This window comes from Pieris brassicae, chromosome 12 (genome assembly GCF_905147105.1).
Source record: "Pieris brassicae chromosome 12, ilPieBrab1.1, whole genome shotgun sequence".
Taxonomy (NCBI): Eukaryota; Metazoa; Arthropoda; class Insecta; order Lepidoptera; family Pieridae; genus Pieris; species Pieris brassicae.
In genome coordinates this window covers 2,841,081-2,855,518 of record NC_059676.1, presented here as the reverse complement: position 1 = coordinate 2,855,518, position 14,438 = coordinate 2,841,081, and the positions used below count along the sequence as shown (strand labels likewise).

At 32.1% G+C, this 14,438-nt stretch overlaps 2 protein-coding genes across 2 annotated transcripts in view; both read right to left on the bottom strand.

Annotated features, from left to right (window-relative positions):
- Positions 1-625, bottom strand: part of LOC123717488 — an 88,733-nt gene extending 88,108 nt beyond the window's left edge. The window contains exon 1 of the mRNA XM_045673493.1: positions 535-625. Within this exon, the coding sequence (XP_045529449.1) occupies positions 535-601 (67 nt within the window). The 5' untranslated portion in view covers positions 602-625. The remainder of the gene's footprint in view (positions 1-534) is intronic.
- A 6,195-nt stretch (positions 626-6,820) lies between these two features.
- LOC123717341 (facilitated trehalose transporter Tret1-like) lies at positions 6,821-13,192 on the bottom strand. Its single transcript, XM_045673277.1, has 7 exons — positions 13,083-13,192; positions 9,259-9,488; positions 8,163-8,486; positions 7,957-8,089; positions 7,669-7,892; positions 7,388-7,582; positions 6,821-7,319 (listed from the first exon to the last, which is right to left on the bottom strand). Exons 1-7 carry the CDS (start codon positions 13,141-13,143, stop codon positions 7,077-7,079), a joined length of 1,410 nt encoding a protein of 469 aa, XP_045529233.1. The 5' UTR covers positions 13,144-13,192; the 3' UTR covers positions 6,821-7,076.
- Positions 13,193-14,438: the final 1,246 nt, after the last annotated feature.

Below are 14,438 nucleotides of genomic sequence, written 5' to 3'. Positions count from 1 at the left end.
TAATGTGAAATTCTCTTTTCGTGCCGTTAACTCTCAAAACGCAGTAAAAAAGAGTTTCGAAATGGAAACATACAATTATATTATCACAAAGGATAATTACTTGTATATTAATTTATAAATATTTCGCTGTTTGAGAGTCAAATGTGTAAACACAATCTTGATGCCTCTTTGATTTATATATGGCGTTCCATCATTGAAGACGGTTTTTATATAAATTCATTATACGTATTCATTGTTTTATTAGAAATACTTATAATGGTAAAATAATCTAGTGTTGACATCTCTTCTACTACGCTCCACGCTCCCCGCTGTTATTTTTGTATCAGCTTCGTGGCAATGAACTAGAAAAACGCGGATATATTCATACTAAATTCTACAGCACAAAAATGCTCTCTAGACACAATTCACCTTCACCATTCAATCATTGTAAATAGTTTCTACTTTTTACCTATGATTCACAGATAGGCTTTCCAATAAGAATCCCTGACGGTTTAACGCTGCTAGATGAAGATAATTAGGTATTAGGATACTTACATCTCGGCTTGGAATTTCGCGTTTCGTATCTCGTACTTTTGATAGAGCTGCTTGTGTGATTAAACATTTTCACAGATTTTACGCTAACGCAAAAAAGCTCGAACCGAAACTGTGTTAAAAACTATGCAAATTCGTTTTTGCATGTCCACAAATAGTTTCAATACGCGTTGAATCGTATGTGAAAATCTGTCCGGGAGCGACCTAGACGCGTTATTTTTGCTTCACCAGTTGTTTATTCATTTTTAATAGAATATTTTGCTCGGACGCGGTAGCTCGTTACAAAAATTTGCGTCATACCGATGAAAAATGAAAACGTTAAGCACGTTTATGACGGTTTGTAATTAAAATTATTGAATGAATGTTAATTATTTTCTCTGTTAACTACGAATAGTTATCAACTTGACATGACAACCGCGGCATTTAAAATTCGTTTAATTCAAAATGTTATACAATATAAGTGAATGAGTATGCCTATCTATCTATAGATATATAAATGAATCCCTAATTCCGTTAGTCACGGCATCACGCGTGAACGGCTGGACTGATTTAACTAATTCTTTTTTTGTTGTATTTTTTTATTGTCAGGAGAAGGTTCTTATGAAAGAAAAAATTAAGAAAATTGCGCGGAAAATGAGAAAGTTTAAGAATTCTTAACCACCATATTAAGTAATCATGACTTTTGTTACGATAGCAATTTTTTAATGTTGGCGTTTGACATAACATTGACAAAATGCGTGCTGCAATATACGTCAAGACGATGTAAGAAAATGAATATCGTTTAAAACAAATGCTTCGATCGGAGTTATTATATTGATAAAATACAAATAAAATAATGAGAGTCGCTAATTCTTTGTGGCATTAATCTTGAAAATACATGTTTTTAACGTGGCCAGTTATATGTCGCCTGTTCCCATGTCGGAATACCAAAAAAACGAATTATATACGCGCTAGTAAAACAAACAAAGAATGTTGTATATCATGAAGCATTTTTAGTTAATTATACCAATTCGAAATCAATATTCATAGTTAAGGCAGGATGTCTGTCGTCTGTCTGGGTTTAGTTAATTAAAGTTTGAACAGTTACATTTGAGTTTGAGAGTGTAAAAGTGGAACTAAATTTAAATTACCTGTAAACAGGCTAGTCAAGTCATCGGGTCCATGTCATTTGTCCAGCTGTTAGATCAACTGGCTTAATATCATTGAGTCTGCTAGTTAAACGGCGCTGTTTAGTTTAGAGGCTAGGCTGTTAATGAAACGGCTTATTAAGCTAATTGACTGCGATATACATACCAATTTGAATAACATTTCAAAACAAAGTCTAGCCTTTCACTAAGTTGCGCAAAAGGTTTTTCGTCTCCATTATTACATATTATACCCATTTTTGAATCATACATTAGATTGAGAAGTAAACAGGAAAGGAAAAATTCTGTATCATGTTACTGTTTCATAAAGGCAGGGTTTATTTCCGTCGCGCACAATGATACTCATTTGAATTTCTTTAGAAGATAAATATACGTCGTTTTGTGACGATTTTTATATGTTTTTCTTAGATAATATATTCTTTTTATTTTTAATCCTACATTTGCGTAAAATTTAAGAGAAATAATACTAACTATATCTTCTTAGACGGGAGTCATTAATAAAAATATATATTACTTATTGTGAAAAACAAAAATCAGGGAACTTGGAAACTGGCTATTAAGTGTCTAAATCATATTTATTTAACCTATGGTCTACATGTACACACTTCGAGACCACATATGTGTATATGTAGTGTGAACTTAGACGCCCATTTGGTACGTTGTGCGTACGTCCTGGCTAATCAAGCCAGCCTAGCTCCTTCCAGAACCTCAGAACTTTCCGAGCACTTCGCAGGCTTCGAGCCGACGAGCGACTCACTGCTGATTTCTGTTCGTTGGGAATTGTAATTGTGGTAATTGTCCCATTATATTTTACTATAACAGAAAATCTATTTAAAAATATTGCGTTTATTACAAACTTCTACATTTGTTCTATGATTCCGATTCCAACGCTAGATTTTCAAAATTAATGTTTAAGTATGTAACCACGATATAAGCATTGCGGATAGCAGTGGAAATAATGTTAAAGAGAAAACAGGACGTCAATTGGATAATTTCTCTTTAATTTAAAAGATATTATTGAGATTTATTTTTGTTACCGCTAAAAACGTATTTTAATTGTAATTTTTTTTATATTTTATTAATTATGCAAAATAGGTAGGTAGGTTGGTAAAAATTAGTTTCAACTTAAATAATTATTAATATAGTTTAACATTTATTGTTAATTATTTAATTCTAGTTGCCTCCGCGAACTTAATTTTGACTAAACATTATGATTATTGAACTTTTTTCTCTCTCTCTCAATTAAGGAATTTTAAAAAATTACTCGATTTGGTCCATCTGCTATTTTGCGATTCCTATTTATCAAATGAAAAAATGTAATGTATCGTCCTTTATTCATAAAAATACTTTTTTATAAATAAATTAATCACATTTAATTATATAAATATTACTTTCAGATAAGCTAGAACCCGAAGGTCATGCATGTGTCCTGTTTCGCCAAATATTGTTTATAATATGTCAAGGGCGAAGAGCGGGCAACAAAAACTGAAAAAAAATCTTGTTACTCTTTTTCCGTCGTTAAAACTATCCACATCGCTTCTCGCGCCCGCGTACATTATGCCTATTGGCTTAGAAAATCACTTAAGTCTTCATTATAAACAGTTACTAGACTAGATGATACCTGCATTATTAAACTACGATGTTGCCAACTGTTCTGCTTGGAAACTAAAATTAATTTGTCGATAGTACCTTCGATAAACTTGCATATAGACCGTTAGTTTGCAGTTAGTAATACACGTACATGAACCGAGTTCACATATAACTACTTGAAAATTGATTAATGATATTGAATGTGAAGTTACTATGTTGTTCGATACAACATTAAAGTCATATACTGTGGGTCTTTACAAATTATCTGTTAAGTTTTAATACTCATTAGTGGCCCATTTCTCATGGATTTATACTTTTCAAAATATATTGGTAAAAACATAGTATATAATAAGTAGAAATAATGTTGTTTTTCTATGTTGAAAGAATTTTTGAATCGGAAGTTTTTGGGGTTATTCGTTACACAGAACAAAAACAAATCTTTCCTGTTTATAATCTTCACTGAGCTCACTTGAGCTGATGATTTTTGACATAATCTGCTTATAAAATATAAATATTTTTACGGGAAATCAAACTCCAAATATAAACTATATACGGCATTTATTCACTAAGTACACTTATTCATATATTTGATTTAACAATATTTTTTTTATTTTCCCGACACAGCAAAAGAATATATATTTTGCTTCGTTAATGGTGAATTGGACTAGTATTGTTGTTAACTTGTGTGTTTAACCTTGTTCAGCATTATGACTTACTATCAGGTGAGCCACCTGCGCACTGCCCAAAAAAAACTGTAATTTAATAAAATATTACATGAGTAATAGACTAATTTTATCTTACACGTGACGATTACATTTAGAAATACAAAGTATGTATAATCACCTTGTATTTGATATATATAATATATTATTTAAATATTATGTCTGCTTTCCAAGCAAACGTAAATAATTGAGATCAATGTCAAAAATGTTGAGTTCACGAGTATTTGCGAAATAAGTAAGAAAACACAAAGATATTTTAAGTGTTATCAACAAATTGTTTCTTTACTAAATTCAACAATTCAAACCTGTTATGTTAGCGTTATGTCTAAGTGTGTTTTTAAATTCAAGGTCATGCCTTATACCATGCATTAATATTGATATGTATGCATACGCTTGTGCACCAAAAAATATTGTGTGGAAACCGGAAGACTGTAAGACCGTAAAATTGTATTCATGTTTCAGGCATAGAAGACTGATTACTGACTATATAAAAAAAACAGTAAGCCATCTCAGTACAATACAAATAAATGTATATAATTATAAAACGATTTATTTAAATCTACTCGCGTCAACCAAAGAAAATTGTAATCAAAAGTTTCATCATATATTATGGGGATCCCCAATATACAGAAGAGGCGAAACAAAAATCAAATGTATTTTCAAAATAAAGAACTATCTCCAGCTTCTACAAAACTATTTGTACTATCGTACATAGAATTCGTCATACGTCGTAGTCATTATTTATTTAAATTTATCTCTAAAGTTAATCTCTTTTATAATAATTATAATAATAACAAAATTATTTCTTAGGTGTCGTAAAAATAGTACAGATTATATGCTTTATTAATGCTTATTAGACCACAGGCGAATGATTAAAGTGAAGTAAGGGGTGCGAAAGAGGACTACACGAGCAATTATTTCACATTTGATTAACTTTGAAGTGCCCTACGACCTGGTTAACCATCAAGCTTCACCATTCAGTGAATAAATACTAAGATATATTAGCATCGCTAAATTTAAAAGATTATTTTCCAGTCTGAAGTATGAAAGCGGAACAATATTTTCATAATCAAATCGTATTTTTTGCAAGAGTCATTTACCTTTTTTATATCCTATGTGGAAATGTATTTGCGTATGCTGCTACCCTCGAAAGTAGCAGAGGTATGTGGGAATTGACCCACACAAGACTCTGCTATTCAAAGACTGGGTGAGCAATAACCACTAAAACCATTTGTGGTAGATCGACTCTCTCTCGCATTCTACCGATGCCTCAACGGCATAGCTGTTACGCTTAAGATACTTAGAAGATGGGCATGAATTACTCCCATTTACTTCTATTTATTATTTTTTCCTTGTATTTATACCCATATTTTGTATAACGCAAGCCAGGGCAAAGTTACTCCACAACATAATAAAATATTATGATGGGGCTGAGACCACCGCGAACACTAACTTTTGCTTTGCCGTGTCATCATGTGCACTACAATCCAAGAACCTTGGTGTTATCACGCAAAATATCCATGCCTTTTACTTTTTGTTGTCGCTAAGTACCATACGACATGCCTCTACCTTTCTATGCCCCGATATCAGCCATGTCAGTCAAGGCTTCGTACCATTTTTGCATAGTAGCTTTCGTGCCAAAAGTCACAGACAGAAGGATAATATAACCTTCAGGCTCTCCATCCGATAATTTTAAACGTACATAAGAACCCCGGCTTCTAACTTCCAGTGTGGATGATTCACTTTTCTGATTTAGTTTTCAAATATGTGTTGGGTTTTGACTTCCTTTAGATTTTTTACAGATTTGAATTCAATTATTAATATAAAACATTGGACGAAATGCAGCGTGAACATTACTGTAGGACCTTTAGTTTGATTATGAAGACAGTACGAGTATATGTAATAGGACGAAAGACGCCTTATAAAACTAAATTTCACTGTATTTATTAGAGAAGGCTAATGTCATAAAATCTACGATATACGAGAATTTATAACATAAGTGATTCCTTTTACAGGTTAATTGGATCAACCATAGGCCCCACAGGGAATATAATGACAATTGGCATTAACAAAGTGTTCCCCTAAAAGTTTCGTCAATTAATTTTAGAAGTATGAAACGCGTGCAATTTCCAAATTTATTAAACAAGGTGACAACTGGCAGGAGGCTCACGTGATTTTTAGTGATACCGCCGCCCATGGATACTCTCAATGCCAGAGGGCTCGCGAGTGCGTTGCCGGAATGCCTTTTAAGAATTGGTACGCTCTTTTCTGGACCCTAGGTCCCTGCAGGGAGCAGGCAGCTGGTTCCACATAGCGGTGGTTCGCGGCAACACTTGCCTTAGTTATATAATTATATTTAGTGCATAAAAACATTTCATAATAAAAAAGTAAGTGAAAAATACCTAACAAACAAAGAAAAACTTGTTAATTTAATTATTTATTAAACTAGCCAAATTACTTTTTAATAGCTTGCTTTAAATTGAAAAGCACTCAATATCTTCAATAATTTGTTACAATGCTCTAAAAAAATTTAATATAAGTAATATTGACACAAAAATTATTTCTGTCAAAAAGTTTCTTAAACGAAGCCTTCACAAGTTTACGACATGGCCAAAGCTATAAAACCGAGGAGAAATTCAAGAACTTTCTAAATCATTTACATAAAACAAGGAAAATTTTCAATTCATGAAACAAACAATTAATTTAATATGATAGAACTATTTCCTCACAACAACAATGTCTTTAGGTATAAGTAGAATACTAATAAAAATCAGCTCTTTTTGTTTGTGTACATAAGGTTATCGAATTAAAGTTTGTGTGACAATGAAATATACAGAAATATATTGCGATTTTAATTTTTTCAGTATATTAAAATTTATAAAAGAGTCATTTCACCCAGTTCATATGGTATATTTAATTCTTTGAGGCCCATCTCAACGTTAAATACTACGGACACCATATGATACAACGCTTTTATATCCACAGCACTTATATCGTTCCTTCATTTAATTCATTCATTGGAATCGTTAGCCGAATTCTTAACATTCCTAATGGGATAGTGGTCACATATATAACGTTTTACTCAATTTCATATAGAATCATCTATTCTTCTTCGTCCTACTATCGCATTTCTGATCTCCTCATCACTCTTTCCTTTCGTCTCTGGGATGTATAATATTGTGAATACTAAACCTATTATATTAACAAATCCAAAAATAAAGAAACTCGTGTATGCACCAAACCTATTTGTAATTGGCGAGTAAATTGTGAGTGGTATGAAAAATGTAATCCAGCAATACGAACAGACTAAGCCCATTAATTTGGCACGTATCTGTAAAAAATGTAAGTTAATAATTCGTCATGAAAACACAGAAGAAACAAAATGAATTTAACTGTTACCTGGAATGCAAACATCTCTGTGGTAACAATGTATGTTAAAGGTGTGATACCACCGTAAAACATAGCAACGGATGTCATAAGAGATAAAATAGGTAGCCAGTTCGGTATAGATCCTCCATAAAGTCTTAATAGCAATGGTATTGCAAGTGATAGTAATGCTACAGCTGATATTGTGAATGCGCATATTAACAAAATCTGTAAACAATTAGTAGATGAGGACCAGTGTGCAGTACTGTGTATTATATAATATAAAGCTTGAATAGTAATAATATTTTAATTACCTTTCTACCAAACTTCTCAACCACTACTGTCAAGAAAAGAGACGCTATTATCATAATGACGGGAAAACTGAGGGCTTGGAAGTCTGGATCAATATTGAACTCCACACCAGTTGACTGCAGAATTGTTACACCAAAAGTCACTATAGCCAGAGCTCCGTTAAATGATTGTATTGTGAAAAAAATTAATGTTATTATCACGCCCTTACGCCATGCATGGTCCTTTACTGTAAATAATCAAATATTAAATACAGATAAAGTAATTAATAAAATTAAGAACTTTTTTCTTACATATAGTTAGAAGATTCAATTGTGGCATTTTTTTAAATTCATCATCTTGTCTTAGCATGCTTTCTACTTCGTTTTCTACTGTTTTGTCATTGCTTTCTAAACCTCGGAGGAGCGCTACAACTTTATAGGCTTCCTGTAAAGCGAATTGCATTAGTATTTAATTTAAATATTGTTTATAACTACTGACGTTTATATATTATTCTTACATGGATTTTCTGTTGCTTCACTAGGAATGCCGGCGATTCAGGAGCTTTTAACAGCAGTAAAAAAGTGGTCACCGGCAATACAGACATAATCCATAGTGTACAGTAGTAATCCAAGTAAATCCCAACAGTGTACATTATCAAAATACCAATGGTTTGAAATAAAACTTGTTGAGATACCAAAACGCCGGTTAGACTTTCTTGGCTAATTTCTTTGACGTACATTGGGATCACAATAAAGCAACCTCCACCGGCGATTCCTGCTAGTATTCTGGCAATTATGAGAGCCGTTACAGTTGGAGAAAATAACCTCAAACTCAAAGACATCTAAAAGAATAGTAAAATTTATAATTTGGCAAACATAACCATAGTATAAAATTTATTGTATATGAAGTATGTGTAGCATTTCATTTGTGATTTGGACTAATATTTCTGAATAGAAATTTTACATAAATTCAAAGTAAACCAAGACATTTATAAGTTAAACTAGCTGCCCCTGCGAAATTTGTTTCTCCTTAATGTGGTTTTAGTTAGCCTTAATACCGTGACACTAAAGAATAATTTCACTGTATTATCGTCACTATAATTTGAATTTTATTTACACTTCGGTCTAAGTAACACATGGTTGGCTATGCTAACACCAAATATTAAAAAGAGTAGAAATAATTGAATTTCACGGTATTTCGTTTACTGCATAATAAATTTAATTTATAAAGTATAAAGCCTCAGCCTCAATAACACGTGGTAATCATAATATTGAATTGTAGCTTATATGACACGTTTGTCCGTTTACCATAGCAGTGCCATCTATTGATTACTTAATCAATCTCCTCGAAAAGTATCAACATCTGTTAGAATATTTTGGAGTTAACAGATAATTGTGACTGTCAATTAATTTTAGACAAATAATTTGCAATAAAATTGCGACTATAATTAAAGATCTAAGCTATCCTATCTCTTAAGTTGGACCGGACTGCTCACGGTGTGCCAATTTAATTTAAAATCGGTTAAGTAGTGTAGGAGTCCATCACGGACCAACATTGTGACAGTAGATTTATATATATTAAGATTATTTGGAACATTTACTTTAGAACATTACCGTTTGTGGAACTAATAATGCTGTGATTGTCCACTTCCTTCCAATTTTGTCAGCTAAGTATGAAAAAATAATTACTCCCAAGCTTCCAGCTATACAGAGAACGCTTGCTACCCATGATATAATGTTATCCGATAAAGGATATGCCATAGGCGAAGATTCAGACTGAAAGATTTTGGTCATTGGGGAAATCCAGCCTACTTCCATTCCATAAGCCAGTGTTGCTATATTAACTGTAACAAACGTGCATTATAATAATATTTTTATTACCAATAAGTACTTTTAGGTAATTTTTTAAACAACACGTGTCTCCATGTATAAGATCTTTTTAAATGGCTAGCCATACAATTTTAGAGTTCGTAACACATAGATGAGTAATGTGAAGTTATGAAGAATTTATTACAATAATATCAAAGAAGACTGTAACGTTATCACAATGTTTCTACGTCAAGGTATTCTAGCGTACTTGAGTATTCACTTTGAATTTCAAGGGAAATTGCATCGTAAACGGAAGCCAGATCCATGCCACTAGAAGTTTGAGACAGACTTCAATATCTTGCTTTATTATTTACGATCTGTATGCTCGCAATATTAAAAAACAATGGATGCTTTTGTATCTAATGCCTAAATATTTATTTCAAAAGTTTCTTAGTATTTCTGTAATCGTATTTTAAAATTAACAAATTTTATTATATAAAAAATTTCTAGAAATAACCTACCGGCGTAACAAAGCTGCTCACAAGGAGTACACTCGAGCGTGTGAGAACCATTTATTACATTTTATGATAAATCTATTTCTAACTACCGTCTTATTTAAACAATGAACAGTAATGTCCTAGTTAGCTAAATAATATGACTCTCAACTCAGAGGTCGTCCGTTAAAACTCCATCTAGTTATCCATGCATATTTTCCATGTGATACTGGCATTTTTTAAATCCAAAACCGACTTGTGCCAGGCGCAGAAGCCTGTGCTTCTCTTCTACTTACCTATAAAAATATTATTTAAAAACATCTGCTACTGATACGACCTATAAAAGTATTAAAACACTTATACAAAGTTATATTATACATACTTTTATTTTATTTATTTATTGTATAAATGTTCTTAATATAAAGGAAGTTGGTGTGGTGGAAACAAACTATACATAGTTTTTCTGTCCACCAGGACGTACAAAACAGATTTAAATAATCAACGTATATACTAAGGCCAGTAACATATACACTATAACATTTTAACCATTAAAATTGCACGCAAAATGTCACAAACCAATTGAAACACTGACGCGCCATAGATAACCGATGCAAGAAATCTGTTCTTGTCGAGAATTCTCATTCGAATACAGAATGAATTCTTATATTCGAATACAGAATGAGTTCTTATATTCGAATACAGAATGAGTTCTTATATTCGAATACAGGATGAGTTCTTATATTCGAATATGTATTAAATTACGATAAAGTCTGGTTAGCATAATTTTTGTTACGTATAATTTATAATTGTTTGATTTATGTAATATTTTTCTTTAATTTAAATTTAATATTGTTTCTTGTTATATTAGTAAGAAGTGTAGCTGGTAGCGAGTTTATTAAATTTGGAATAATTTAGTCTAATGTTTTTTTTTTCATATAAATTATTGTATTTGGGTAATAGAAATTCGTTTTTTAATTTTCTACGTGTGATAGTGAGTTTTAATTTTGTTTAGAAGAAAAGTTTAAATTGTATAATACATTAAATTTTAACTAATTGTAGAACCGATTTTGCTAAAGGTATTTTGATTATACCTAGGTAACACTGAAAATGTTTAGAAAATGAGAAACGGCTTAATATAGAAAGTTGCCAATACATTTATTGTTTTTCGAAGCAATCTCCGTTCCTCTTTAGCACAACTGTCGCAAAATCACCTTTCCGACCAAAGAACCTTGACTTCTTCCTTTCTTTACCTAAGTTGGCCGATCCTCGAAAGGCTCCTTAGAAAGAACAGCAAGTTTGTTCTGTACAATACTCTATAGGGGTGAGACGATGTAAATTGGATGCAATAAGAAAATCCGAGTGCACAAAAATAGAAAGTTTATTGAACACGTCTCAGGAGTATAAACAAGAAGGAGTAAAAAAAATTGTAGAAGAATGGCACAGAAAAAGAAATAAAATTAAGCGGAGTGAAATGTTCTCAACGCAAATAATAAAATTACCAAAATTTATATCAGCTATCAAATACGGAGTGCGAAAGCGGTCTGGTCGCCGCGGGCCGACTCAGGTAGTCGCGTGCGAATATAAAGGCAATAACATGCGATCTCGCTTGCGCGCTACCTGAGCCGGCGCACGACTCAACAGAATACACAACAAGTTTCGCCACGTCCGTCCGCTCACTGAAATTAAAAATTTAGTTTTAAATTTATCATAGGGCACTACAACTCTGCTGCGACCAATGCTCGCTTACGGTTCTGAAACCTGGGCCTTTAGCATGAATGACGAGCTTGCTCTTTATATCCCAGCTGAAGATTCTTTAGCCCTGTTCGCGACGGTATTTGGAGTGTTCGGTTATAAAGTAATAAAGCTCTTCATAACTTATGAACATTCTTGCGATGCCTAAATCGTTCAATTCAGAAAATGCAACAGGCTCAAATGGTCCGGACATGTGCACCTGGCGGACTACAGAACCCCAACGTCCTTACTAAACTCACAACGCAGAGGCAAAAGAAAACCCGATAGACCGAGGCTGCGTTCGTGGGATGGAGTTGTACAGAACCTCGAAACCAGTTTGAAGTTGGATGCAAGAAGCACTTTATAGATTGCGATGGCGAAATATATATAAGGAGGCTAAGGGCTTTAAGGGACTGTATAGTCATTGATGATCATCATTCTAAGAACAGGGTCCTTCCTTAGGAAGCCATACCGACAACGATCCCGATTGCAATAATGAGTTTAGCTTCATCACGGATATTGAGAGACACAACCTGCATACAAATACTTCGGAATACAGAGTATCGGCACTGTTCCTATTACAGTACGGTTATTTAGTTGTTCTTAAAATAATCAATTAATTGTAGAAAAGATTCAATGTTTTGTAAAGTTTCATTGTTATCCAAATAAGGTAAATTTCGGAAAATCTTTCACAGAACTTCTGTTATTAAGATCTGAATGTAATATTTTTGTTAATCGTATATAAGGTTAGGTTATCAAGTACTATTCAAACTATATTTTAAATGTTGTCTATTACATTTTTATTATTCGATATACGAAAAACGACTCTTGTACTATGTATCATAATACATGGTATGATTAACGTTCATAATTTGTAAATCTCGCGTTGTTTGATTATGTAACAGCGCAATAGAAAATTAACCCACCGTAGGTGATTTGAAGATTTATTCAGCTTTGCGACTAGCATGTAATATAACGCTGAAGTGTAACATTGCCATTGTAATTTTTAGGCATAAATGAATGAATTGTTCAAGTAATCATAAATGTTGGGTATTCATAATTACTTGAACAATTGACTCATTTATACCGTATCATACGAGGTGAGATCATATATTGTAATTTTCAGTAATAATACGAAGTCTTGTCTGAGTATATGTAATAATATAGATACAATGTAATTGCAATTGAATTAAATTAGAAACACGAAGACATTCATTAAAAATCAAGAATAATATGAAATAAGGCGTTCGCTAGTATTAGACAAAAAGAGTCAAAGAGTCGAGAAAAAGTACCAAATAATCGCAATCATGTGATATTTATCCAAATGATTTATGTATGGAGATAAATTTTCAACGACTCGCTTCAATATCTAAAGAAAGCTTCGATTGTCCTTGAGCTATTTACCTATTGAAGCCACAATCCATTGCATATAAGTATGACCACTTTTCTCACGTTGGCTTTGCATCTTTCACAGCGAATTTTAAAGTAATTGTTTATTTGGTTTGATACGTACGACACAACGAAATATAAAGAAATGATACATGAACTCGCGATAGCAATCCATTTATACCAAGCGGTGTGCTATTTATAGGATGTTTGATCGAGAAAATATTTTTATGAATTATATCAGTGACTTATATTATTTATTTATATTTTGTTAATTGATAATTAATTTTGAAGTCACCGTATGCGTTCTCGTCAATTTAACAAAGGTTATATTTAAAGGTCACTGTGCAGTGCAAAATGTAAAAAAATTTAATCAGCTAACATTTTATTGTAAAATATCTTTGAATGCAACTTTTTGTTTATAATTTCCGTGTGTATTCAATTTTATTGTATAGTTTTTATATTCTTATCTCTATGTAGTTGTTTTAATTAAGCTGTAAGTTTAACAAGTTCTTTCGTTATCACTGATTCAATATTATCGTATTATTTTTTTATAAATATTTACTTTTTTATTTTCCAATATTACATTTTTTTGAACTCATATAAGACTTTGGCTACCTTGTATATAGGCAACAATATTCTGATAATACAGTGACATAAATAATTTTATTTTTCATTTCAAAATTCCACTTTACGTGAATTTGTATCTTTAAATAGTCTATATATTTACAGTTAGTATTAATTAAGTATCGTCACAACAGTTCAAATAATAAAAGTAAAACAAATATTTACTTAACTATTTCATCCCAATGATAAGATAGCTGTCTGTTATATTTCTACTACTGTACGTCAACATGTGAAGAAACTTAAGATTTTTGATAAAAAAGTGACAGGAACCATAAATATCTGTTGTGTTATTATAAAAAATAAGTTCGCCGACTCGACACTTATTGTGAAGTAAACTATTTTTTTTCTTCTACGCACTTCAACTGATACGAACGCAGGTCTTAAGGGAATAAAACCTGTTGTACTTGTCCGAAACGGAATATTTATGTCAATTAGTTAAAAGCCTATCAATAAATTTTATGTTTATTAGTTACACAAGTGAGAATTTTAGTTGCAAGCCTTCTAAATTCTTTAGAGCTTATTGTCCATTATTGTCTAATTCTTTAGAGCTTCCAGAAGTTGTGTAATCGATGAGTTTAATCCAGTTTAGTAGCATATGTATATGTAATGCAAGTATATTTACCATTCTGGTGGATTTTCATATCATAAAATTTTCATGATTATATTATGTTCCAGGAGGCATACGAGCAGACATTTACAGCTAAGGACTTGCCGCCGCTCATGAACACCTACAATATAACGAGGTTT

Excerpts from the sequence above, each read along its gene's own strand:
- LOC123717341 (XM_045673277.1), bottom strand. The coding sequence starts at position 13,143 with ATGCAAAGCCAACGTGAGAAAAGTGGTCATACTTATATGCAATGGATT. Across the intron at positions 7,583-7,668 it reads TTGAGAAGTTTGGTAGAAAG|ATTTTGTTAATATGCGCATT; the intron begins GTAATTAAAATA and ends AATTGTTTACAG. Across the intron at positions 7,320-7,387 it reads CAGAGATGTTTGCATTCCAG|ATACGTGCCAAATTAATGGG; the intron begins GTAACAGTTAAA and ends CATTTTTTACAG.